The sequence below is a fragment of the Ciconia boyciana genome, chromosome 8 (genome assembly GCF_034638445.1).
Source record: "Ciconia boyciana chromosome 8, ASM3463844v1, whole genome shotgun sequence".
Taxonomy (NCBI): domain Eukaryota; kingdom Metazoa; phylum Chordata; class Aves; order Ciconiiformes; family Ciconiidae; genus Ciconia; species Ciconia boyciana.
Window position 1 is genome coordinate 12,022,032 of NC_132941.1, and position 24,806 is coordinate 12,046,837.

The following is a 24,806-nucleotide window of genomic DNA, read 5'->3' on the forward strand; positions in this document are numbered from 1 at the left end:
AGGGAGGCAGCCCAGTAATTGAGAGAAATGTCTGTTTTTCTAAGCCTCATGTGAGAGTGGGTATGTTTGCAAAAACTCCATTTTTAGCTACAAAAGCATTATCACAGCAAGGCAGAAGTTTCACTGGGTTTTGCAGACTCAGCTAACTATATTATAGTAGAGTTCATTTACCATCAAAAGACGTTAAAAGAATACCGAAGTACAGCTCAGTAGATTTATGCATCAGGTTGTAAGCCATTTAAAAAACAAGTCCAAAGTTATATTACAGGCTAAAAGGTCCTGCTTAGCAATTCTGTTTAGCCCATGGAAGAAGTGCAAACATGTGATATCTTCCAATTAAATCAACCTCTGCATTTCTTGACGGGAGAAAAAGACAGAGACCAAAACCCCAGACAATTCATACTGACTTCCAATCCCATCCTACAAGACAACTTTGTGAGGTTTTTGGGACACAGCTAGGAAGTCATCCACAGTGACAAATTACAGTTGCCACTACAACACTACCATGACAGACTGTTTTAAGGATAATTTACAATAACTCCTTCAGAAGCTATTGTGCAAAGAACACCAAAGCTTGCACTGACCTATTAATAATTCAAGTACTCTCCCTACTCCATGATAAAGAGGTTTTTAAGAATATGAAAGCACAGCCCAGGGGATCCTCATAAGACAGAGCAGATTTCAGCCTTCTGTCCGTTTCCTATATCTCAACAGTTGCAGAAGTGCCATTTGTGTAGCCACCTTTAGACTTCATGTGGTCCTGAATTGATACAGCCTAGAAAAAAAGTTTATTAGAACATGCATCTTATAAAGTCTGGTTGCCAGAACAAATATTAAAAGCATCCATTTGAAGAGGCAGGTGAGCCGTATGTTTACAGTCCTGGGTCCCAATGGTAGTAGGGAGAAACAACAACTAAACCCAGGATTATTAAATGCTATTTTAAGTCAGTGCATGAGATGGGTCTTGCTATCCAAAATCCACTTATTCTTATATCCCTCACGCTGGCACAGCTTTGACTTCAGGGTGATGTGTTATCTGGACCTAGTATCAAGTGCATCCATGGAGTCCTTATCCAAAAGGTTCTTGTCATATGTAATGATACTGGGGAAATGAGCACTTCTTGCTGAATAAATCTTCCACAGTATCTTATGTTTACAAGCCAAAGGACAGTTCTATTCTGATGCTATTCTATTGATGGAAAAAAAAAAAGTAACATTTTTCTCTCTCTTACAATTATCTAGTATTTTATTAGCTACCTGCTCTACAGGTTACTGAGTGGAGATTTCTGCTTATCCAAGAGGTGCACACTTACTGATGAATAGTCGCTACTCATCTCTCTTGCCCCAACATGCACAGTGTGTACAAAGTTCATTGGTTCTCCTATCATATTCCGGTCCAGTCTCCGACGCCTCTTCTGTAAGAAAGAAGATATCTTAGGTCTCTATTCAGAAAACATGAGCTTTCAGACAGAAACAAGAAGCCGACTTAAAAAAAACCAGACAGTCAGTACTGACCCCTAATGACTCCTCATGGTAACCAGGCTGAAGTTTCAGACTGTTTGCAGTAAGAGAGGGTCAAAGTCACTTTTATTACTGTATTACTGCTAATTGAATTTTAGCAAAAACTTTCTTTAGCATTGGGAAGTCAAGGCCTGAGAACTGCAAACGGTCATATGGCCAAAGTTTCTGGCAAAACACACATAGTTTAAACATAGTTTAACAGGTCTATTTTTAGCTTTTGCATTACTTAGCCCAAACTAAGCAAAACAACATGACAATGAAAGTGTTTTGAACATAACTGAAAGACAAAATTTCAGATCTGATAAAGAATGGCAGCTGTGCCTCTACCTACCGGCTGGGGCTGTTCACCATTGCACCAATTAAAACAAACCAGGAATTCAGTCATTATATTTTTCAGTAGGTAATAAGGTCTTGTTAAGTGTAATTATTTCTCTGGGAGTTAAAGCAGTTCGAGGACCAAGATGCAGTTCCTAAAGTGCGTTTAGGAAGGAATTGCTTGTGCAGCTTCACTGGTAAAGATCACAGAAAGCATCTGATGACTACACCTGCAAAGAGATTATTATTTACATTTATACTAAAATATATCAAGTCTTGTAACAGTTATTGAGTGACAGACATTTCAGAAGACTAAAACAAGACTGTAAAATTCTTAAACATACCTGGACAGAAGAGTGGCATCAACTTAAAATCAGTATGTTCATGTCAGAAATCAGGGTTAAGAACTCTGCACATTTAGTCCCAGACAGACAGTAGTGCAAGTTCTGGCTTCTTTACAGAAGCGTAATAAAAGCAATGCTAGAATTAAGTCAGGTCTTGTTTAACAGTCCGTGATCTGATTGTAGGCAGAGCTAGCCAATGCTTATGAACTATTTAGTATTTTGAAAGAAAATAGCTTTGAAGCACAACAGATTGAATACTTAACATTTACAAACAGGTGCAAAAGAAAGTTTCCTTCTTACATCTAATATAGTTACTCTTCTTAGACATAGAAAAACTCAAAGTAGAGTATTCTACAACTCCAAAAAGCTCTTAAAAGAGAAAAAAAGAGTTCTATATATCAGCAACAGAAACCATTCATCAGACAGAGCCTAGAGCTTCCCAGAATGTATAAAACTATTAACACAGCACTCCTGAACTGGAGACACAACCAGGAAACTCAGTGACTTTAACTGCCCCGAAGCTACGATAAAATCCAACTTTTTAGTGGTTACTTTTTTTTTTTAATATCTTCCTTCAAATCAAACCCAAGGCTACAGAGTAGCCTTTCATATCAACTTTTTCATACCCCAGACCATTAAAACAATATTATAACATGTTAATTTATAAAGAAGGGGTTTTTTTTAAAGCTTACAGCTTAACAAAAGTTACAGCTTCATCAATTCAGCCTTTCTGAACCACCACTGAAGTCTTCACAATCAAACAGCATAAGCTTCCCCCTTCACAGGCATTTCTTATGTAGTCCCACAATTATGTAATTAGCACATCTATTTCTTTCACCTTTGTGGTTTTCTTACACCTCATCACTTCTCACACTTCAAGCAGATCTTTTAAATTTCTGCCATTTATCTTTCAAAGCTTTCGTTATGTTTGCGTCAGCTTTAGGTGGCCTATATGATACATTATTGCAGAATGTGTCATATATTATTCCATTTTATCCTAGGTGGTTTTAATACAACTCATTATCTGACTCAATTATCATTTTTCACTTCACTTCATCCTCTCACAACAGTCTTTATCACCACTGATGCCTTGTTTGAGGCATCAGTGGTGATAAAGCAAAGAAGGGACGGTTGGTCCCTTCTTTGAGCATGTTGCTCAAACACTTTGAGCAGTGTTTGAGCAAAGAAGGGACAGTGGCCCACACAACCGTAAGAACACGCAGAAGCCGAAGCTTTTGCCTACATTTAACGAGTTGCAGATTTTTTGGGTTTATTTCATGTTAAGGAGACTGTATCAAAGCTAAGATTTTCTTAAAAATGATAAAGCGTGTCACTGTACAGTAACAACCTGTTTTGAAAGCAGGCTGAGACGAGCATCAAATTAGATAGAGAAACATCCCCAGCCTAAAATAACGTTTGAACGCCCACTCTCCTCCCACCGTACCCCCCAGCATTTGGCCATCTACCTCCGTGGGGTTCTGTGCGTGGCTGGGTGTTACCTGCTGCTCCCAGGGAGTCCTGATGGGATGGTACGTCCTCAATCAAGCGCTGGCACGGAGCCAGCTCCTGTCTTGGAAACTCCAGCGCATTTACAGTTCATATTCTTGGGTTATAATTAAACCTGATTGCTAAGCAGGAACGTTTCACTGTGGTCCCATACCCTGCGACGGTTCCTTCGCTCTGTAAGGTGCTGCAGAAGTCTGTTGCGCACTTCACGCTTACCTACAGGTGTCAGAAAAGCAGAATGGAAAACAGAAATAGTGCCCTAGTTTGGTGTCAGATCTGTGCAGCCATGCAGTTTTCTCAGCACTATCCATACAGCCTGTGGCTCACTTCCACCCCTGCGGCAGCTCTGCAGGTGTCCTCCTGGCACACAGCAGCGCTGGATGCCTTCCTGTTGTGTTTTACAACAGAACTCTTCTTTTCCTCTGCATGAGTCAGAGTATCATCCTCCAGGACAGAAATGTCTGCACCAGGGCACGGAACACCACCTTCTTCCCAGAGACTCAAGGTTTCCACACTAACTGGACGAATTTTAAAAACTTCTTAATGTGTTCAGGCTCATCCAGGACTAATAAAAGCCAACAAGAATCCCCAAACCGAGGAGAAAACAACATTTTGTCACTGTTGGCACACAGACCAGAACTGGACAATATCCTGTTGTTCTTTCTCTCTATTTTTCACCATAGCAGCAGTATCATCGAGGGGAGAGAGACAAAGGGCCAGGGAAATGGCTAGCACACGCAGACACAGATGTTGAATGCAATGGGCAGGATGCGCACCCATTCTGGAGTCCGTAGCCTTAAAGCGCCTGAGACCTTTATGAATGTTTAGATATACTTTACTGAGCATAACATTCAATTTGTTCTGCCACTGCTGTGTATTAAAAAGTATTAAAAATATTATTGTATTTTACTTACAAAGTATCAGTTCTATGTGAAGTGGAAAATGTTTGCCTGAATCCAAACAAAAGAATTCTCCCTTTCCATAGACATGAGAGATGCACGGTAATCTTGATAAATAATATATACCAAACATATCTGTTCTTCACAGCTGGCCTTTAGACTCAAGGTCTTGTTGTGGTTTAGCCCCAGTCGGCAATTAAGTACCGCACAGCCGCTCGCTCACCCTCCCCCCCAGTGGGATGGGGGAGAGAATCGGAAGAGTAAAAGTAAAAAAAACTTGTGGGTTGAGATAAGAACAGTTTAATAATTGGAACAACAACAACAAAATAATAATAGTAAATTGTAATGAGAAGGAAAACAAGAGAGCGAGAGAGGAACAAAACCCAGGGAAAAAAACCCAAGTGATACAACTGCTCACCACCCACTGACCGATGCCCAGCCAGTCCCTGAGCAGTGATCGCTGCCCCCCGGCCAGCTCCCCCCAGTTTGTATACTGAGCATGGCATCCTATGGTATGGAACAGCCCTTTGGCCAGTTTGGCTGTGCCCCCTCCCAGCTTCTTGTGCACCTGGCAGAGCATGGGAAGCGGAAAAGTCCTTGACCAGTGTAAGCACTGCTTAGCAACAACTAAAACATCAGCGTGTTATCACATTATTCTCCTACTAAATCCAAAACACAGCACTATACCAGCTACTAGGAAGACAATTAACTCTATCCCAGCCAAAACCAGGACAGTCTGATCATTGCAAATCCTTGACTCTGAGCTATTAGTGAAAGACAACGAGTGTAAAGTTAGTGTCTATTATCACACATCAGATGCAGGCTACCATCACCCTGCCCCACCCGAGCTGTTAAACTGTGGTAACTTCCAAGCCCAGCTGTCAATTTCATTCCAGCTCTCCCAGTACTGAACTGACGCGAGAAGCATATTTCAGCCTAATTGCCTTTCTAAAAACCACTGTGCATCTAATTTCTTCATTATCCTTATTTTGCTCATTTGATATTACATCATGTTAAAATACTGAAACAGTTGTACATTTACATATTGGAACTGCCAAGATATGGTAAAAAACAGTGGAAATTGTATTTCCAGATCAAAAACTAGTTTTGAACACAAAACTTGAAGAGTGCATCTTGCTTGGTGAAAGGTGACGAGTGAAAACCAATAAATTACCAAGACTTTGGAAGAAGATTGGAGCCAAACAGCTGAAATCCTGCTGTAGAGTGAGCGTAACTGCTTGGAAATAGCATCTTGATTTTACTGGTATATGTACAGATTACAAATTTAGTTTGAGATGTAGTCCTCAAACTACATAATAACACTATTATATAGTATTATTACATATTGGCCTTCTGCTGTCCTGAAGCTTCACAGAAAGCTGAGAATAGGGTTCTACCCGAGAACTCCATCAATCTAGGTGTGTTGGTATTGTTAATCTAAGGAATTTGGGTGTAGTCTCTGAGGAGATTTGAAGCTTCCCCTTTTAAAAGCTAAGTATACACACATACTAGAAAAAAAAAAAAACCAAAGCAACAAAAAAACCACTAAGGCAGTTCCTCTATTTCAAAGTGGAAATGAGCTTAGTCACAACATGAAAAAAATGCATTTTTAACTAGCTGTCCATTCCCCCTCAAAAAAGAAGAAAAGCCAGGAGACCAAATTATGTGTTCTGTTTGGAAGTTAAAAATAACTGCGAGAGAAACCAACTGAGATTTGCCTGGAGTCTGACCAGAAGAAAATAAGTAAAAATCACGAAAAGACGAGAAGCAAGCCGAATGGTTGGCAACACACCAAACACTAGTATTGTAAACATCTTGAACCAAGTTACTAGCTTGTAAATTATGGAATTTAATGTTACCAAGAATAAACTCAGATTAGATTAAAAGTTTTATTTCTTCATAGACAGGAAAAAGCCTTAACAAGAAGAGGTAAAGTCCCTCAGGCACAGCAGTGTTTCCAGTCCCGTGGTTTTCTGCGGTTTGCAGGACGCTGGCAGTCTGCAGCCGAGCGACAAACACAACTGTCACGGAGACGTGCTCCTCCAGGTACAGGAGTAGGGAACTGCTCTTCTGTCGAGACGCGGGGATCACAGGAGGCAAACCCATCATACCAAGTTTCCCAGTCAAATTTCTACATGCCCATTAAAACTCCCTGATTTCATGGCCTAAGGACGGGTTTTGACCTTGAACGCCCAAGATGCTTACACAACTGCTGCCATATTTTACTCTGGAAAACTGCAGGGGTCACCCTGCCGCAGAGCAAACCACATCGCCCGCGGCATTCCCTCCCACCTTTTTCCACTATGAGCAGCCCTGCCTTACTGAGTCACGCCACAGGGATGGCGATGCCCGGATGGCCCGTCCCGGTGCCTTTCCCCGCTCTGCCGTGGCCCCTCGGGCAGCCGCAGGCCGCCGCACGACAGCGGCGTTTGGCGGGCCGCCCCCCGCCAGCGGGGCGAGGCGCTGGGGGCGAACGCAGCTCCTCGCTACTGAAAACCGGGCCGGTATCTGGAGCGGGTCGCAAAGAGCCCCCTGAGGCCTTCCGGATGGGGGTATCAACGGCTCCGTAAGGTGAACGACCGCCTCAGCGCAACAAGGCTAAGAGCACAGCCCGGCGCGGGCCGCCGCTGCACCGCGCCCCAGGCGCTTACTGCCGCCGGAGCTGCTGTAACGCCGCCTGGGCGGGGGCGCGGAGGGCAGCGCAGCCTGAGGAGGAGGCGGCGGCAGCACCGGCACCCGCTCCGCCCTCCTCAGGGCGCGCCCCCTCGCTACCACCGCGAAGGAGCCCAGCGGCACCGAGCCGCCCGCTGACCCGCCCGCCGGGCCCCCCGCCGGGCCCCCCGCCGGCGCTGTCACTGGTGGCGGGGCCAAGCGCCCGGAGGCTCCCGCGGCACCCGGTCTGGCAGAGCCTGAGGGGACCGCGCGGGCCCCACGCAGCGCTGCCGCCACCAGACACCCTCCCCCCCCCCTCAGGGCGCGGTGCTCCTGCCATTGGCGCAGCTGCCCTCCCCCAGCGCGACGGCCAATGAGCGCCGCCGAGCGGCCGCGCTGTAACCCTATCGGGCGTGAGTGAACGCGTTCTACCCAATAGCCGTGAGGCGTCCGCGTCAGGCGCTCTCCATTGGCTACGGCGGCGGTGGCAGCCGCCCAATGGGCGCGCAGGAGCGTGAGGGGAAGCCCCATGCAGCGGGTGCCGTCTTCCCTTTGCGGAGCGCTCTGGTGCGGCGCGGACCAGCTCTGCTGCTGCTCCCTCCTCCTCCGACCATGGCGTTGCCCGGCAGTTGACGTTGGGTTTCTCCCCCTTCCACCTTCTCCTCTTTCTCCGGCCCCTTTCTTCCCCTCTTCCCGGGTCCCGGCTCAGGCACGTAGGCGGCCGGTACCGGAGACGCCGGGTCCCCGGCCCCACCCCGCCCCTCAGGAACAGGCTGTAGGAGTCGGGCCGGGCGGCTGCCGGACGCGCCATGAACATCATCATCGGCATCGGCGGGTGAGAGCCGCGGGGCGGGCCGGGGGGGAGGCGGCTCGGAGCGGGTGGGGGGCGCCGCCGGGGTGCTGGGCCCGGCCGAGGCGCGGCCCGGGCGCGATTCCCTCCCCCACCGGTCCTCCTCGTGCCGCTGCCGCAGTGGCGCGAGCGCGGAGGACGGGGTGGGGGTGGGGGGCCGACGGCACCGCGCGGGCACGTGGCCCGCGGCGCTTCCTGAGGGCCGGGCGCTCTCGCCGCAGGGTCACCAACGGAGGCAAGACCACCCTCACCCGCAAGCTGATGCAGGCCCTGCCCAACTGCAGCGTGGTGCACCAGGATGACTTCTTCAAGGTGAGGCGGGCGCCTGCCAGCCCGGCCGCCCTCTGTGGGCCGGGGGAAGGCGAGGGGTGACCCCCGCGTGCTTCCGCCCTCTCTTCTTGGCGTCCCGCCTGCCTTCTCGCCGCCTTGCCCTGCACTGCCCGCTCTTCCCAGCTGCCGTTGGTTCCCCTTACCGTCTGCGGCGGCTCCTCGGCAATGCTTAGCTGGGTTGGCCGTGCGGCTGGTGGATAAGCCTGCGCTGTAATACGTCCCGATGACTTTCCCTTTTCCTTGGGAGTGCTCTTCGGTGTGCTTGTGTTGGTGGGAAGATAGAGGAGCAGGCTGCTTTATCTTAGCCTCGTTACTACTGCTTTTTATCTGCATGCAAAGAAACCTGGTGGAGGGTTAAGATTCCTCTTTGTAGCTTCAGGGTTTGGATCTTGAATCTTGCTTTGAAATGGGTGTTGAGCTTGCCAGTAGCTGTGCTGACCAAGCAGTTTTTTTCTTATCACTGTTTCAGCCCCAAGATGAAATAGAAGTTGAAGATGGATTTAAACAGTATGATGGTAAGGCTTTGCTACAGTGTTATCAAAGTGTAACTCAAAAACTTTGAGTATTTTGATCCTGTATGTGCACTATTTTTGTACTGACTCTGTAATACTTAATTACCACTTAATGATAATTGTCTATCTTGTCTTAGTGATTAGTGCATTAGATATGGAAGCTATGATGAGTACCATAAACGCTTGGATAAAAAACCCAGTCAAGTTTGAGCGTTCTCATGGTATCAACAACACACTGGATGCCCAAATCTTACAAGATGAGGAGGGAGGAGATAAAACAATCCACATTCTTATTGTTGAAGGCTTCCTACTTTACACCTACAGGTAATCAAATGTGACTTCATATATTTTTATTTTTACATGATTTCACATGATAGGCAAACCTCCAAGGGAATACAAAGACTTATTCTAAACCAAGAGTTAGCAGCTGGTATTGACTGCTGGTGAGTTTAGGTGCCACAAGTCTGAAGATAGCTCTAGATACAGGAAATGGATGTAGCTTTACCTTTCCATTCCTTGCTACTCATCAAACAGTCTAGCTGTAACCAAACATGTATCTCTTTTAGGCCGCTGATTGATGTATTCCACCATCGGTACTTTCTTTCCATTCCATATGAAGAGTGTAAAAGGAGAAGGAGGTAAGTTTATCTTTCTAAGTTCTCTTGCTAGCCCAAAAACATCTTATTCCATTCAAGACTTTGTTTCTCTAAAGCTCTTAGATAAGGAAAGGATAAACACTGATGTAGCTGCTGTGTTAGCAGACTGTACCTTCCTTCACCAAACAAACCCAAAAGCTTTCTGTCAAACTACTGTGTGAGACAAATGCTCAATGTCAGCAGAGGTCTTTCAATAGGCTTTCTCCCTTTCTGGTTTTCCAATTATAACAGTTCCCAGGTTTTGAACTATCCTGGGGTTTTGTATTTGGCTGTATTGTTGTACACATACACTGTTCTTAATGCAAATGAAACATGTTAAGCTTGAAAAAGTTACGTTTCAGAGGAATAAGCAGACAGTTCTGCTAAAGCTTTAAGAGAAGGCTGTTCATCAATGTTAACATCAGTCTGTCTTAGGAATCCTTTTTGCATCTTGAACACTTTGGACCCATATATCAAATTCTAACTTTTTTTGTATCTTTATGCTTGCAGCTTATGCTAAATACTAATTTTTGATAAGCTCAAACTACATTAGCGGCAACAGGCTCAGGGTAGTGTATAGAGAAACTGAATGAACTATCTGTCATTTCCCTAAACTGTAATTAGACTACTCTTGAATAACAATGTCTTAATTTTATAGTTCAAGGAATTACACCGTACCAGATCCACCTGGATTGTTTGATGGCCACGTCTGGCCTATGTATGTAAAGCACAGGAAGATAATGGAAGATCTTGGTGTTGATGTGGGTAAGTCTTTAATGACAAAAGCACTTTTGAAAGATTGCTTTATGAGGGAGTGCTTTTCAAACCTCGGCTATACATACTGCTTAGATGCCTGAGAGGAGTTGAAGCAGGTGGGTGGAGTATATTTCTCTGATACCAGTCAAGTGCATGCTCTTTAAATTAGGATCTAGTAGGCTTACAGAAACATTCAATTATAGCTCTCTCATTTTACTTTCTTAAAGTGCACTTGAATGGAACAAAATCAAAGGAGGAGCTGTTTAATGATGTGTATGGACAGATCCAGAATAAGATTGAAGAATTACTTAACATGCAGGTACATGTTCATGCTTGTACTTTTAACTCAAAGGCAACCCTTTTAAAGGCTATGTTGAAAAAGTATGAAGCTATAACTTGAACGATGTGCATGTATATCTTTCTGTTTAGAAATAAGCTGCTGATGATTCTTGTGAGTGAAGATGATTCCTGTTTGCTCTGCGCTGTCTACCTGACTGCCACTAAAGTTCCAGCTTCTGTGAAGACTCTCAACTCTTAAATTTGACTTTGTTCAATCTTCCCTTGAAACTGAGTTATACATGGTCATAATTAAAAAGTACTTCCCCCTTTTGTCTGTCATCTTAATTTATGCTTCAGCCTAGTATGTGGCCTCAGATGATCTCAGTCTTCTCCCAGTCTCCAGTCTACTAGGAATTCTTTTCACTATGTTCTTAACCTGTGAGAGTAAAATATCATAGTAGAACTGATGTGAAGTGGCACAACTATCCTAGGAGAGTGAGTGTGTGTATACACACACACTCTGCTTTGAGTTTTCAATAACCTGCATAAATTTCTATAATCTATCTAATTATGCAGCAAGTATGCTTCTTGATGAATAAATTAGGATTGATTTTGCTCTTCAAAAATGAGAACAAGAGGAGGCTTTCAGGCCATTTTACTAGCATTGAGTTAGTATCTTAAATCCAGTGCACATGTTGATTTCAGATGTAGACAATTCAGTTTAGAGTCAGGGGAAAAAATTTACATATACAACAGCTCTAAAGTTATTGATTGCTCTAGAATAGTTCAGTAGTGTGCTGTAGCTTAAGGCAAGTTCACAGGTTCAAACTCCTGTGTAGGTACAGAAGTAGTTTAAGGCCTTGGTTTACATAGAAGAGCAGTGAAAGAGCATATGAAGGCTTAAGTGAATTTAGGACAAAAGCTTGATTTTAAAAAAAAGTCAGTGTACTAGGTGGTTGTCGAAGAGGGAAGATATGTATTAAGCCACTGTGAGAGCAGTCCTTTTTCTTCAAAAGGGTTTGACCAACACAGGACAAGCAGTTACTTCAAGCCCAGATGCATTAGCTTCCTGACAGGAGCTGGTCCTCCCCAGTATCCCCTAGAAACAGAGAAAGTTGTTTTATGTATGTACCATCAAAGTGTCTTTGTTTTACTCCCATAAGACACCATACTAATTAAGAGATTAGTATTAGGGGTTTGTTTTGGAGAATCATATTTGACTTGTGACATTTTCAGTTGGGCAAAGGCTGCCCTTCTGTGCAATTAAACCCTATTCTGCTTGAACAAACCCCTGTTACTAGCAAAGTGCCCAGAATCCTCAGAAAGTTGAGGTCTTAATCATGATTAAGGATGCACTTCATTTGCTTCTATTCTACTACAGAACAGGTATCAGTACCTGGCTTTTTTCTGAATGATCACAGCAGCTCTGCCTGCTCCAAACTGAAATACTTACTTAAGTAGTGCATTCCAATAGAGAAAAGGCATCATATCAGCTTTCATATGGTACATGGTTACTCTCTCTTTACTCTGGTCAATGGGAAAGGTCTCCAAAGGCTGAGCATCATAGTCAAATTCTGCTAGAATCACCTTGTTGTAGCCTGTTACTAGTGGGCAGGAAGTATATCCATCATACTGCAATGAAGAATAACCCCTTTTTATTAATTGAACAAAGCCTAAACGCTGAGGTATTACAAGCCATATTGTTAACATTCATATTTCAAAATAAGTTACTAGGAGGTTTCTGCATTGATAGCATTAATACCAGTGAGTTTGGAAGGCTGCTGAGACAATTATGGTTTAATACCCATAACACTAAGCCATTTTATTTCTAATGTAGAATGTAGCTTTGCTTAACCACCTTGCTTAAATGAGAACTAACGTAGAACAACAGGGCTTTGTGTCAGTAATTGCTGATTATTATTCGAACCAGCAGAATAGGTGACCAGTAGATCAGGATGAGAGCTGATGCTAGCTTTAACAGACAGTATATAAACAGGAACTTGAATATAGTTGTAGGAATTTCCAGAAGATTGCAGGAGTATGCATTATGATATTCAGGTTAGTACCCCAAGGAATATTAATTCAGAAGCCATATGTAAAATGAAAGCCAAGTCTCAAAAGAGAAATTTGAACATAGTTACAGGCTTAACATCTTCTGTAGTACAAAACCTTCAATTTAACTCCTTAAAAGATCATGTTCTGTACAGGGGAGGCAAGTTTAACATAGTGCAGGTGTATAACGTTTGCAAGGATTTTCTTGGAGTAGGGATTATACTAGTCAACAGTTTTACTTTAAGTCATCTGCATTGGTGAAGAACCCAGACTAAACAGCCTTTCAAATTCTTTCAACTCAGAAGTCAAGGAATTAAATAGATAATATTTTTAACAGCAGTATCAAGAATATGAATTGTGCAACTAAATTACTATAATGACAAAGTATTCAGCCATTTAGCACCCCAGCTGTTGATGCAAAGCCCTTCCTGCCTTCTGGTTCACACAGTTTAGCTGATTGCAAGACTTCCTGCATAAGAATGGAGAAAACATTCAAGATAACTTCTCCTTAAGACAAGATCTATAGGTACCTTTTTAGTTGGCAACTGGTTCTTCATTACCAGGGAAATAGTTTTATCAAGCACTCCAGACTGGGCAGCTACATAAGAAAGAAGAAAAAAGTGTATTAAGGCTTTGTTTCAGGCAGCAATTATTGTCATTACTAGTGCATGCACGACTAGCTGGGCATTTTGTTGGGACAATTCAGCTGTAATTGAACTTACTGTCCAATCAGTTTGGGAAATCTACAGTCCCCGGTAAGAAAAAAGAAATACTTCAACTAATGCTTTGGCCTCACTGTTTCCAACATGCTAAAGCTTTATGAAACTTGAGCTGTATGTTTTTAACCTAGGCCCATTCTCCTATGCTACATTATACTTGTTCAGTCTTCCCAAGCACTAAGATTCTGACTCACTGAAGTTTTGTTTCATTTTGAGTGCTGTAAGGGAAGTATTCTAGACCCATTTGCTGGAATAGTTGACTATGCCATTCTTCACATTACACCAGTAACATACTGTATAGCCTTTTTTTTCCCACCTTATTATTTGCATTTTTCTTTCTAGTTGTGAGACCATATGCGTAAAAGGGTTTTTATATTGGACCCTGGCTACAAGTACAGAACATGTGATTCTTCAATAGTGACTTATCAGTCAGCTGACACATATGCATGAGCTGCTAAGATAGAGCAGAAAGTTCTGTTACCAAATGATGACAGAATGTAAGAGTAGTACACTCATTTGATGCCATTCTGGGAACACAGACAATAAAATAGTTCATCTCTGAGGCATTTGGAAGAAGAGAACTGTGGGTTGATGGCAGCAGCATGGTCTGTAGCTAATTAGTTGCCCCAGAAGACTTTAGGTCTTTTTGAAAGCTGGAAATAATGGAAGTCAAGACCCCAGGAGTAACAAACTGAACAAAAAGCTTACTGTCACTCCTACACTTTTCATTACACACACAAACACACAGATGCAACTTTACCTACAGCTGCAGCAGTTTTTGATGTTGGAAGGTTGGTACAGTCTCCAATACCAAATACATTAGGATACTTTTTATGTTGTAGAGTTTCCTTATCTACATCCACCCAGCCAATGTCATCTGAGACAGGACTGTTGATGAGTACATCAGGTGGTCCCATTGGGGGTGTGACATGAAGCATTTCATACTAGACAGAAAGAAAAGGCACTCAATGGCTAGTTTATCAGAGCAAATCATACCTGTGTTGATATAAGGCAATAAGCACAGTGTGGAGAGGGATCTTCTTGGTTTGTTTGGTTGTTTTTTTTTAAAAAACAAGTATAGAGAATGAAAATTTGCTCTCAAATTTGAAGTGCATCCTTGATTAACATGAACCTTATCAGGCAACTCCATTTAGACTGGCATAACAGCAATTTGCCTTCCTCCGTATACAGCCGAGACATTCCCAAGTTATACTAACAAGGCATACAGGACTCCAGGCATGGTTTATGAAATATTTTTTTCTTCTCTCCACCTTCATTTCAAACTTTTTAATCTTCTCCTGAAGTTAGAGGTGGTAGTCTCAGGAGGTAACAGTGGTATACAATGAAGCAGACATTACATTGTTACAGCGTGGCAGTTATGTTAGAGTATACAAGAAAAAGCAGTAAGACCAAACTAGAGGTCTGAAAGCTCCTGACCTGATGAACCTCAGTCACTCCAGGTTTGTCCAGGTTCTCAAACACAGCTTCCTGCTTGTCTGCTCGAACCTCTACAAGGTTGCGCTTATAGTTAACAGCAATATCCCTCTCCTTTATTATTTCAAGCAATGCATCCGCATACTTCTTAACACCAAAAATGACACCAAGTGAAGTGTTGAACATTACGTTTGCTTTGGAACGTCTTCCTGTCTGCACAGAGAGATCAAATTAGCCTTTTCTATTAAGAAACTGTGACAAGCTAACAGAGGCAAAAGAACTATGCTGCACTACTGATAGAACTATTAATGCAGTTAAATTATTAATGAAGTATTTAACAGAACTCTCAAGATACAGCTATTTCACACCATGTTAGAAGCTAGACCAAATGATCTTTGCCTTTTCTAAGTGAGGTACTGAACACACCCCACACAAATTGCTAGTGAGAAGAGGTGGCTGCAATTCACTGAGGAACTGCTATATGCAGGCTAGGCATTTGTAGCAGCTTAGCATTATATAGCTTTCTGAAACCTTCTGTTCTATCCATTATTCACATACTCGCCCAGCAGATAGCTCATGAAACTTAAACACATATGAAGCCTGACACTTCCACCTGAAGTTGTCTTTTGTTTCCACTAAGTTTGCTTTAACACCCTAGCTAAGACTCCTCCCGATGCCAAGACCATGCGCCACAAGGAGCAAGCATAGCCACTTTTCAGACTAGCAGAAAGACAAATGGCAACAGGTATTAAGTACTTAAAATAACAAGAATTAATTACTTCCAGCCAGCATTATTTTAGTGTACCACGTGAAGTTATAAATTAGGCTGAGAACAGTTATATCTGTAGCTCACCAGAAGCAGGGTAAGCAGCTCTTTCCTTATGGGTTCTGAATTCTACAAGTTTCCCCAGTATTAAATATATGCTAAATATTTATGTATGATTCAGTTAGCTTCATTTATTATACATTAATAATAGAAAAAGCAACTCAGTCACTTCAATTTAATAATCCTGAGTCACATCCCTCTTGTGTCGTTTTTATTTGTTTTAAAGATAATATGAACCTCTTGGAACAAGCCTGCCTTCCTTCCAACTGTGGGAACAAGCACTGGCAGAGCGAGTGAAATACTTACTTTCCTCCAGTAGGCCTCTGATAAATACATGATCTTCTGAGGAGCCCCTGCACACTTCACTGGAGTATTTGGAAAAGTGAAGATAGCATTTCCTTCCTTGAAATCTTGTAAAGCTTTCCATGTTTTCTCTACCGTATGAACTGAATAATTGGAACCTATTTTAGGGTGTTGAAAACCCTCAGGCAAGCCTTTGATCTAAGAAAATGAAATTAAGGTTTAAAGTACAGATGGCAAAAATTGTAATCATTGTCAAGTATTAAATGCAGAGTTGAGAAATAGCTCTAGAGACTAGAGAAGCCTCTAGCAAAAAGAAAGCCCATACATACTTGCTAGTTGGCACTTTTAAAAATAAGCCTAGCAATCAAACAGTATTTCCATTAGATGATTTAGTAGATGTAACATTTACTGAAATGACTCTGGTCTGCAACATCTGTAGCATAAGTGTTCAGTGCAGACCCAGACCCAAGTTTTTGTAGACTAGCACATGAAATTCAGAGTAAGAATATATAAAGTCACTGCCACATTATAGTAAGTAAAAATCATGTTAAAAAAAAAAAAGGCTTTATGAAAATTTATAAGGTGAATGAAACTTTTCAGTAGTCAGCTGCAAATACCTCTATTTCCTACGGTTATTTTGTTTTAACTCAACTGCCTCCAATAATTATTTCCCTACTACTCCTGCTACGCCTGAGCTTGTGAGAAAGGGAGTTGCCCCCATTTCAAAATAATGGATTGCAGAAATTCTGTGAGAAAACGGAGTCATGTTACATGCACTGCAATGTGTTTGGGACATTACAATCTACACCAGGAAGTATGCTGTTGGTGAAGACAAATAAGATAAACCATCCATCTTTTTAAACTGGCCACTTTAGTTTTAAAGCCATATTAATCTGTTACTATGAATTTTAGCCACTACAGAGTAATAGTGATTAACTGTATTACATGGCTTCTACTACCGAATACTGAATTTAGTTTTCTCAGGTTGTACTGCAGACTTATGAAGACTGAACACAATGCAATTCCTCATTCCACTGACCTAATCACCAGAATTTATCTGGTGTGACTATAGTTAACTAAGACTAGCTCTTGCTTTATGTATGCCTTCAGTATCTCTTTGAATAGCTCCCAAATATATTATCAGGTACTACATCATATTCAGGTCAGGTTAAAACCACGGGAGTCAAATCGTTCAAACATCTTGCCTTTGTGTTTTCCTCCTCCTACATATCACTTTGGTCATTCATGCGCCATACAATGGTAGTAACATTTTCCTCTGAGTGCCACTGTATAAAGTGTACAGGAAACTTAATAGATGGGAAGGGCCCCAGGGCCTATTTAAACACAAGCGCGGTAACTCAGCTGGTTCCTTTTGAAGTGCATCCGTTAAGAAAGGTGAGGGTGGCTCAAATTAATTCTGCAGGACAGATTTTACTGACTGCTGTGTGTTCCTCACTTCTGTTTACATTAGAGATGCTTCAGACTACAGTCAGCATACCTTATTATCTCACTATTACAGACTGCTTTTAAGTTCTAGATTTAACTTGCTGCCCCATCTGCTGATATTGCCATAGAAATGCAACAAAGCTGTCTTAAAAGACCTTCCCAAGGGCAATTTGGGTTATTACATAGAGATCTGTGGAAGGAGTAAAGTCATCAGGCTGTCTCCTGGCTCTTTAATTCGTATTAGCATTCAATATCTTGCGGTACAAAAAGTATACTGAAAAGCCATTTACTTTAGTGAATCATAAAGGTACATGATGCCATCAAAACTAGTAAAAACATGATTACTGTAAAACAAATACCTTTTCGTAATGCAGACTAATCCCAAGGGCAATTATCAGATACTTGTAAGATATCTGTTGTGTAAGGGGGGGGGGGAAAAAGAAAGTATTTTAGACAAAAAACAAAACATTACTTCAAAGCAAATTTAAGTTATCTGACAGCAACAGTCATAAGGGAAGGAGATATAGGGAGCATTAGTAACGTAAATGTTAAGCTCTAAGAATAATTTATAGTTAAAATGCTAACTGCATTACAAGTTATATACACAGCTTTTGCTATCCAAAAAAACAAGTGTTTGGAGCAAAATATCCTATCTTTTGTGTTCAGTTCACTATAAACAGGGAAAAGACTTATGATAATGATATTTTAAGTTGATGTTATTCTAACCTAGTTATCTACAACAATTTTAATTAGAAACAGATTTTAGGATCAAGTACTTCTCATAAGACTAAGCAGAATTTCCTGGCATCCTAGATGCTGGAGGAACGTCTTGCTCAATAGGCCGTTCCAAGGGGATCTGCAAGAGGTCGACAGACAACTCATGACATTGAATAAGAGACTAAGAATAACTTTTTTTTTTTTTACATTATTACCTTGATATCATTCTCCAGCCAGATGCAGTTCTTATCTGGATCCAATGCTGTAACTCGAGATTTGATCCACTCAACACCTTTAGGCATTACACTTCCTGTTGGACGTGCAGAAGTTGCCAGCTGCTTTGCACCACCGCCAACCAGGGTCCACAGTGGCTGATAGTAATGAGTCTGGAAGAAGTGTTCAAATGGGCATTTAAGAACTGTTTAAAGGGACTTTAAGATGAAGGCACATCACCCCAAGTAGGAAGCAATGTGCTCTTAACATTGTATTATTCTTAACAAAAGAAGCTGTATAAATAACCAAGAGTTTTGCATGACAAAGCTGGAGGGATGCATGCATCTCTACCATGGAGCAACAAATTTAATGCAAAGCCTTCTAAAAGATGGCTAGTTGGCTTCCTCTCCACAGTTAAAAACATGTGAGGTTGAAGAAGGATGAGAATCAGACCAATCTGGTCACATACGTAAAACGCTTATTCTTTTTCATGCTTTACATCCGAGGAAGACTTACCTTACTTGGCTCAACAACAGCCACATTTCCTGCCCCCACTTTCCTCTTCATCCGAGCACTCATGGTGATTCCACCAGTGCCTCCACCCAACACAAGTACTTCATAATAATCCTTGGCAGCACACCTGGCTGCTGTATGTAAGCCGAAGGAGCTCATGTTCTGCATTCCTGGTTTCAGCAGCCATACACCAGGACGGAGACAGGAACAGGAGGACACTACTCCAATTGCTGACATCTTTCAGTAAGCGGGAAGCTACAAGATAAGGAAAGGCACCAGTAACAATTACAGAAGGTAGAATTTATATTTATTTATATGCCTAGATGAGTCTTCAAGGCAAGAATTATAATACTAAACCTTTGTTGCAGCTAAACGACTAATTTGCAAATGGATTGTAATCAATTTGGGAAAGAAAAAAGGAGAAAAAAAAAGGTCAATCATGACCTCTGCCAGGAAATTGAAATTTCATACAGGCAAATTAATTCTAACAAAGCATAAGAACATTTTCTGTTTTTTGTGGCAGGAAAGTGTATCTGATCCTATAGCACAGGTGATGCATATGCTGTAACTCCAGCTGTAATATTACAATCCTGAAGAGATGAACACCACAAAAAGGAACAAGAATTTGCTAGCTGTTGTAGATCACTGAAATATTGGACAAGGTAGTTGTGTGAACATTCCAAGTGCCACTCCACTAACTGTAATATGTCAGCCAAACACATGATTATATTTGTATTTTAATGTCAGGATCTACCAGCATATGCATACATCAGACATACCCCTTCTCACTGCCTCTCAGGGGTGCAAGCCATTAGAGTAAGCATGCTGAGTTCTATGGTGCTTTGAGCAAGGGAATGTGATTAGTCTATTCTTGCAGGAGAAGAAGTGAGCAAAAACTTGATAGGAAAACAAAGTTCAATGAAATAAGAGTTTACATCTTCCTAGATCTGGGATCTTTGAGTATACCCAAAATACTTAGTTCTCTATCCATGGTCTCCTCTTAGCTTTTACATCACCAAAGCAGCTGGAAATGAAGGTCAGAAACCCATACTTATCCTTGCTACAGCTGCACCCTGTCACCTGACAAGTGAGAGCCAGAACCCTAAGGTGTGATATATCTCAACAAGTGTAGCACTGGATATGCAATTGCGTTACCTGGAAGACAGTCAAGGTTAACCCACGTGTTTCCCTCCCTCTGCTAGAGTGAACAAGAGCTTTTCCTGTTCTAAATCCATTGTTTGCACATGCTGAATATCAGTTTTTAGCTTTTCAGTGATAAAACAGGTATAAATTTATTTTAATTAATTTCCTTATTGCCACATTGCCAATAAAGAATGAGTAAGCGTTATAACCTGAAAAGCAACTTATGACAAGACTTTCCTGTGTTCTATACTTGCTCCCCTTTGTTTAACTCCCTGAGTCATAAGGAAGAATTCCAGCTTTTTCACTTAAAAAGGGTAGAACTCATTTATGGTACTTACAGACAAGAGTTCAAAAACTAAAGTAGAAATCTCAAATATTTTAAAGAAAATCTTCCAAGGTCAGCTTCAAAAATTCTCCACTATGCTAGATGTAGTTCAGCAATTTATTCTGCACCTTCGTGTGCTATCTTAACATCCCTCATCTCCATGTACCTTGAACTCTTTATGAAGTCCCATTATTAACCCCTACAATACAATTAATTGGGGACAGAGAGGAAAAATCTCAGAGGTGTCCACTGTAAAAACAATTTTAATAATTTTGTTTTACAGGAAGTTTCCAAGATGCAGACATATTTCTCCCATCCCCTTCCCCCTTCAAAATAAAAACCCCAACTCTAGAATAAGTTAGTTTCACTTCAGAAGGCTGTTTGTCATGTGTCTAGTGCAGGCAGTTATTTAAAGATGTGGACAGACTGCTCAAGCAAGGGGAGGAAGTTGTTCTAGCCCCTAGAAACAAAAGTTACCTGATAGAGATGTGTGCTGCTTTCTCCAAGTCAGAGAGAGAGATGAATAGTGAAGAGTAAGTTTTGCAATTTCCGTTTGCGAGACAGTTTTAAGAGGGACATCCTGTTTCCGGAAGCTCATGAATGCAGGATTTTGCTTTGAGTTTTATTAAACACACAGAACAGGCACAGTGGCCTGCTGGTTGACAATACACAGCACGTCCGGACCAAGAGAACAAGACTTCATTTTTGTAATGCAAACTAAGGAACAATTATCCTCTCTGACCAAATAGATTTTGAAGTAAGTATGCTTATAAGCACACACAAGATGTACCTTAACTAACAGCAATCTAATTGATGAGAATGCATTATGTTGCTGTTAAGCTGTTTCAGAGTATAGAGAAACAAACAATCTGAAGTGTCATTTGTAGACAGCTGTTTTAAAAAGAATGGCAAAATCCTTCGTATTAAACTCTCAAGTTAGAGAGCAGCTGTACAATTGAGTCTGTCAACAACACATCAACCCTCTACTTTGGACACTAGAGATAAAGTAACAGGGGAATTACAGAACAAAAATGAAGGTAAAGGGGAAAATTCACAGTTAGTCTACTGAACTGAGCTGAAATTTTAAGCTTTTACAAGACCATTTTAACACACAGCACACTTAACCATCATCCTTTAAACTATGCGCCACAAAACATGACAGTTGATATTAGCCTCATATAGCATGGAATCACATTCCTAATGAAGATCCGTATACAAGTCTTGGAGCACTGCCTGGAAAGGTAAAGCCTACAATACACTTCTCCACCTTAGTGAGGGCTCTGCTCAGCCTGAGACGGTTCTGCTGTTTCAAATTAGTTCTGTCACCAGGAGAGGTACGTCTGTTCTATGAATGCTTTCAAGACACGATGGTTTGTTACAGCATCGTCAGTTTGTGTAATGCTACTGCAGCACAACTCCCCTAGCACCACATAAAAATGGGGGCAATGTGACTCACAATAAGTCCACAAAAAATGTCATTTCTACCAGGAAAGCTAGAATTTCAAAGCTTCCCCCCCCTGCCTTTTTTTAAAAACAGACTTTTTTTTTTTAAACAGACTTAGCTTGAAGATAGTCAGTGACTGTCACACCTCCATTCATAAATCTCTTTTCCCTTTTACTGTAAGGCTATTTGTTTGCATGCTTTTAGAATGTCTGATTGATACTGAAGAAAATGCACTTTAAAAAAAAAAAAAATCACAGTTAAGACTAACCAGGAGAGCTCAGTATTATTTAGTGTTTGAATGCCATTAAGCAGCTTAAGGTAGTACAAGCATAAAAATAGTGACTTTTCAGTTAAAAAAAAAAAAATAGAAAAACACTGTTTTCCAGAGTTAGTGGCTTATATCCCTTTAAGAGACTGAGAAAACAAACCGTAAGGATCTATCTTCATTAAGCTGTTCTTAAAAAACAAGTGAATGACATTTCTACAAGCATCACAAAGGAAATGAATTGGTTACCAACTTTTTAAAACTTTTCTTTAAGGAACCACCTGGCTGAAAATATGCTTATTAGGTAATGCATTACAATTTAATATTTTTGTGTATTTTAACCAATTCCAATCTCTATCCAAGAAAATAGCAGACTTAACAGAATGAGATAAGCATTCCTCAACCAGTTCTGTGCAGAACCCAAACAAGAGCAGCTAAAATCCACCTAACTGCATTTATTACACTTTTTGCGATAACCTACCATCCAGCCTGTAAACAAGCTCAAAGTGTAAGACTTATCTTTGGCTACAGTTCTCCATGTTCGAATGGCCCCAAATAAATAAAATCAACCTCTGTGCAATAAAGACATAGACAACAAGTCAGAAATACAATGCTGGCAAATCACAAAAGAAGTGGTTAATTACAAGCACCAAAGTTCAATCTCTTCTCACATGCACGGTCGACTAGCTGATGTAACGTGGAAGGCACTTCGTCACAATTAATTTTGCAGTATTACCTACATCGAGGAGGTATCACAGAACAAGTACATCCTCAGACTCAAGGGACACGCGCAGAATACCAAGCGTTACAAGACATTCTCTTGTCAGGTCCATAGGTTCATATCCAGTAAATAAGCCTTGAAGGACACAACCAGTGCCTAGAACAAACATTTAACTGAAGCATGACACTTCATGCAGAGACACTAAGGACAACTACCGTTCTTTCCTCTCTGGAGTACCTATTGTATGGTTAGCTCCCAAGATTGACTTCTTCCTTTGTTCTAACTGCCTGCAATAGATGGTTCATAAACTGGCTCAGTGAAGTTAGAAAAGTCTTACTAGCAAGAGTAAAGATCATTGCAACTATGCTCTAAACAGTTGGCCACAGATTAACAGTTTAAATATTCCACCCATGCACAAACACTCAGCAGCTCCAGCGTGCTAGCACGGCAGGCAGCAGTTTCTCACCCCGTTGCAAAGCCTGCACGCCTTACATGTCAAGCTCTCAATAGGGAAACTGCTAGCAGCCTCCGAGCCAGCCACTCTGCGGGTCAAGGTGCACAGGTCTTCCTGCTACTGCGGTTGTAGCCCAAATCGGACATCCCGAGGCATCAGGGGAAGCACACAGCCCTGGCAGGTGCTACCTTTCGGTAAATCCAGCTCCACACCCAAAGTGAGGTACTGCACAACACAGCGCCTGCTGCACTGGGCACACAACAGTTCTGAACAGCAAAGGCTGTGGGTGCCGCAAAGAAGGCGCGAGGCCACTGCTGCACCCCGCTTCTCCTCACCCATCCCCGAGACCAGAGATACCCGGTCCTGCAGGAAGCTCCAGGGAAGCCGCAAAGCAGGGGTGCTTCCCCGGCCGCGCTCGGCGAGGCCGCTGCTGCCGGCGCAGAGCCCGAGGCCCCTCGGCTGCCCCGCCGGGTAAGGCCGGGCCGGGCCCTCCCGCCCCGGGGCCGCCTCCCTCTTCGGCCCGCCCGCCTCGGGGCCCCTCGGCCCCCGCTCGCCAAGGCGAACCCGGGACCTCCGCTCCCTCAGGCCGGGCGGGCCCCCTCGGCCCCGCTCGCCAGGGCGGGTCCCCGTCCTCCTCCCTCACGCCAGGGCGGCCCGGTCGGCCCCGAGCTGCGGCGCCCCGCACTTGCCTGCCTGTTGCGCCGACAGCCGAGCGCTGAGGAGAAGGGCGGGGGGAAAGACCGCGCCACCGCCCCGCGCGCGATAAGCGCCGCGTCCTGTCAGCGGGAGCGGCGGGGCGGAGCTCGGCGGCGCCAGGTGCTGCCTGGCCGGCGGGCAAAGGCCGGGGTCCGGCCGGGAGGGCTGGCGGGCCCGGCCCGGGCGGTGCGTGCGCAGCCGCCGGTGGTCGTGAAGCCTCCGCGAGGTGCTGTGCCAGGCGGGCAGCCCGTGCTGCCAACTTTCAGTCAGGTATCTGCTCTCACTCAAAGGTCCAAAACCCGTTACCGTAGCTGCTAGCACTCAAAGGAAAGCTGAACGGATTTCAGCATCACAGCAGCTGCGCCTGCGGGTTTGCGTTAATCTTTTTTTCCCACATGCCCTTCCATCTTCAAACCAACTGGTCTTCCAGCTTGCCATCTCAAAAATCAGACTTCAGCCTGGAATCCCACCACGTTTAAAAAAAATACATGAAATACTATGAAATAAAAATAAGTCAAACTATTAGAGTCCTAACCTGAAATCAGCATTTAACTCACCTGGATGCATGGAGAAAAGAGGATCCTTTCAGCTGAAGTACAAGCAGAGCGCAGGGCTGCCAGTCTCTTGTTTCTATTCAGCTAACTGCAGCCCACTGCTGAGCCAAGCCTTAAAATGTTTTCCCCTAAAACTTTAGAGAGCCTTTGATTTATGGCATGGTGACAGCATGAAGCAATAACAGCTGTTAATCCACTAAGTCATATTCATCAAGCCAAAAAAAGTCACGCAAAGATTAGTGCTGAGAGTAACATACAAAGACAAAATTGCTTATGCCAACTCATATGCATCAAGCAATAGATCCAAACCATGTGTCAGGCCATTTCCTTCTCAGGCTCAACCTTCCCCTCTTGGCACAAAGTTTCTGCACAGGTAAAACTG

At 42.8% G+C, this 24,806-nt stretch overlaps 3 protein-coding genes across 6 annotated transcripts; 1 reads left to right on the forward strand and 2 right to left on the reverse strand.

Annotated features, from left to right (window-relative positions):
* Positions 1 to 660: 660 nt before the first annotated feature.
* Positions 661 to 1,996, reverse strand: LOC140656022 (CDC42 small effector protein 2-B-like). Its single transcript, XM_072871198.1, has 3 exons — positions 1,853 to 1,996; positions 1,314 to 1,415; positions 661 to 775 (listed from the first exon to the last, which is right to left on the reverse strand). Exons 1-3 carry the CDS (start codon positions 1,904 to 1,906, stop codon positions 701 to 703), a joined length of 231 nt encoding a protein of 76 aa, XP_072727299.1. The 5' UTR covers positions 1,907 to 1,996; the 3' UTR covers positions 661 to 700.
* A 5,906-nt stretch (positions 1,997 to 7,902) lies between these two features.
* On the forward strand, positions 7,903 to 10,929 carry LOC140655378 (nicotinamide riboside kinase 2-like). Its single transcript, XM_072869816.1, has 8 exons — positions 7,903 to 8,072; positions 8,309 to 8,399; positions 8,887 to 8,932; positions 9,067 to 9,253; positions 9,496 to 9,567; positions 10,223 to 10,329; positions 10,548 to 10,639; positions 10,750 to 10,929. The coding sequence occupies exons 1-8, from the start codon at positions 8,047 to 8,049 to the stop codon at positions 10,753 to 10,755; spliced, it is 627 nt and encodes a 208-aa protein (XP_072725917.1). The 5' UTR covers positions 7,903 to 8,046; the 3' UTR covers positions 10,756 to 10,929.
* Positions 10,930 to 11,239: 310 nt separating this feature from the next.
* SQOR (sulfide quinone oxidoreductase) lies at positions 11,240 to 24,521 on the reverse strand. 4 transcript variants are annotated; one of them, XM_072869813.1, is made up of 10 exons: positions 24,428 to 24,521; positions 18,826 to 19,077; positions 18,312 to 18,482; positions 17,739 to 17,792; positions 15,937 to 16,131; positions 14,808 to 15,017; positions 14,131 to 14,314; positions 13,182 to 13,249; positions 12,053 to 12,231; positions 11,240 to 11,698 (listed from the first exon to the last, which is right to left on the reverse strand). In XM_072869813.1, exons 2-10 carry the CDS (start codon positions 19,057 to 19,059, stop codon positions 11,641 to 11,643), a joined length of 1,353 nt encoding a protein of 450 aa, XP_072725914.1. In that variant the 5' UTR covers positions 19,060 to 19,077; positions 24,428 to 24,521; the 3' UTR covers positions 11,240 to 11,640. The 4 variants fall into 4 exon arrangements, with proteins under 4 accessions (XP_072725914.1, XP_072725913.1, XP_072725912.1 ...); XM_072869812.1 differs by lacking the exon at positions 24,428 to 24,521 and adding an exon at positions 23,864 to 24,073; XM_072869811.1 differs by lacking the exon at positions 24,428 to 24,521 and adding an exon at positions 20,768 to 21,014.
* Positions 24,522 to 24,806: the final 285 nt, after the last annotated feature.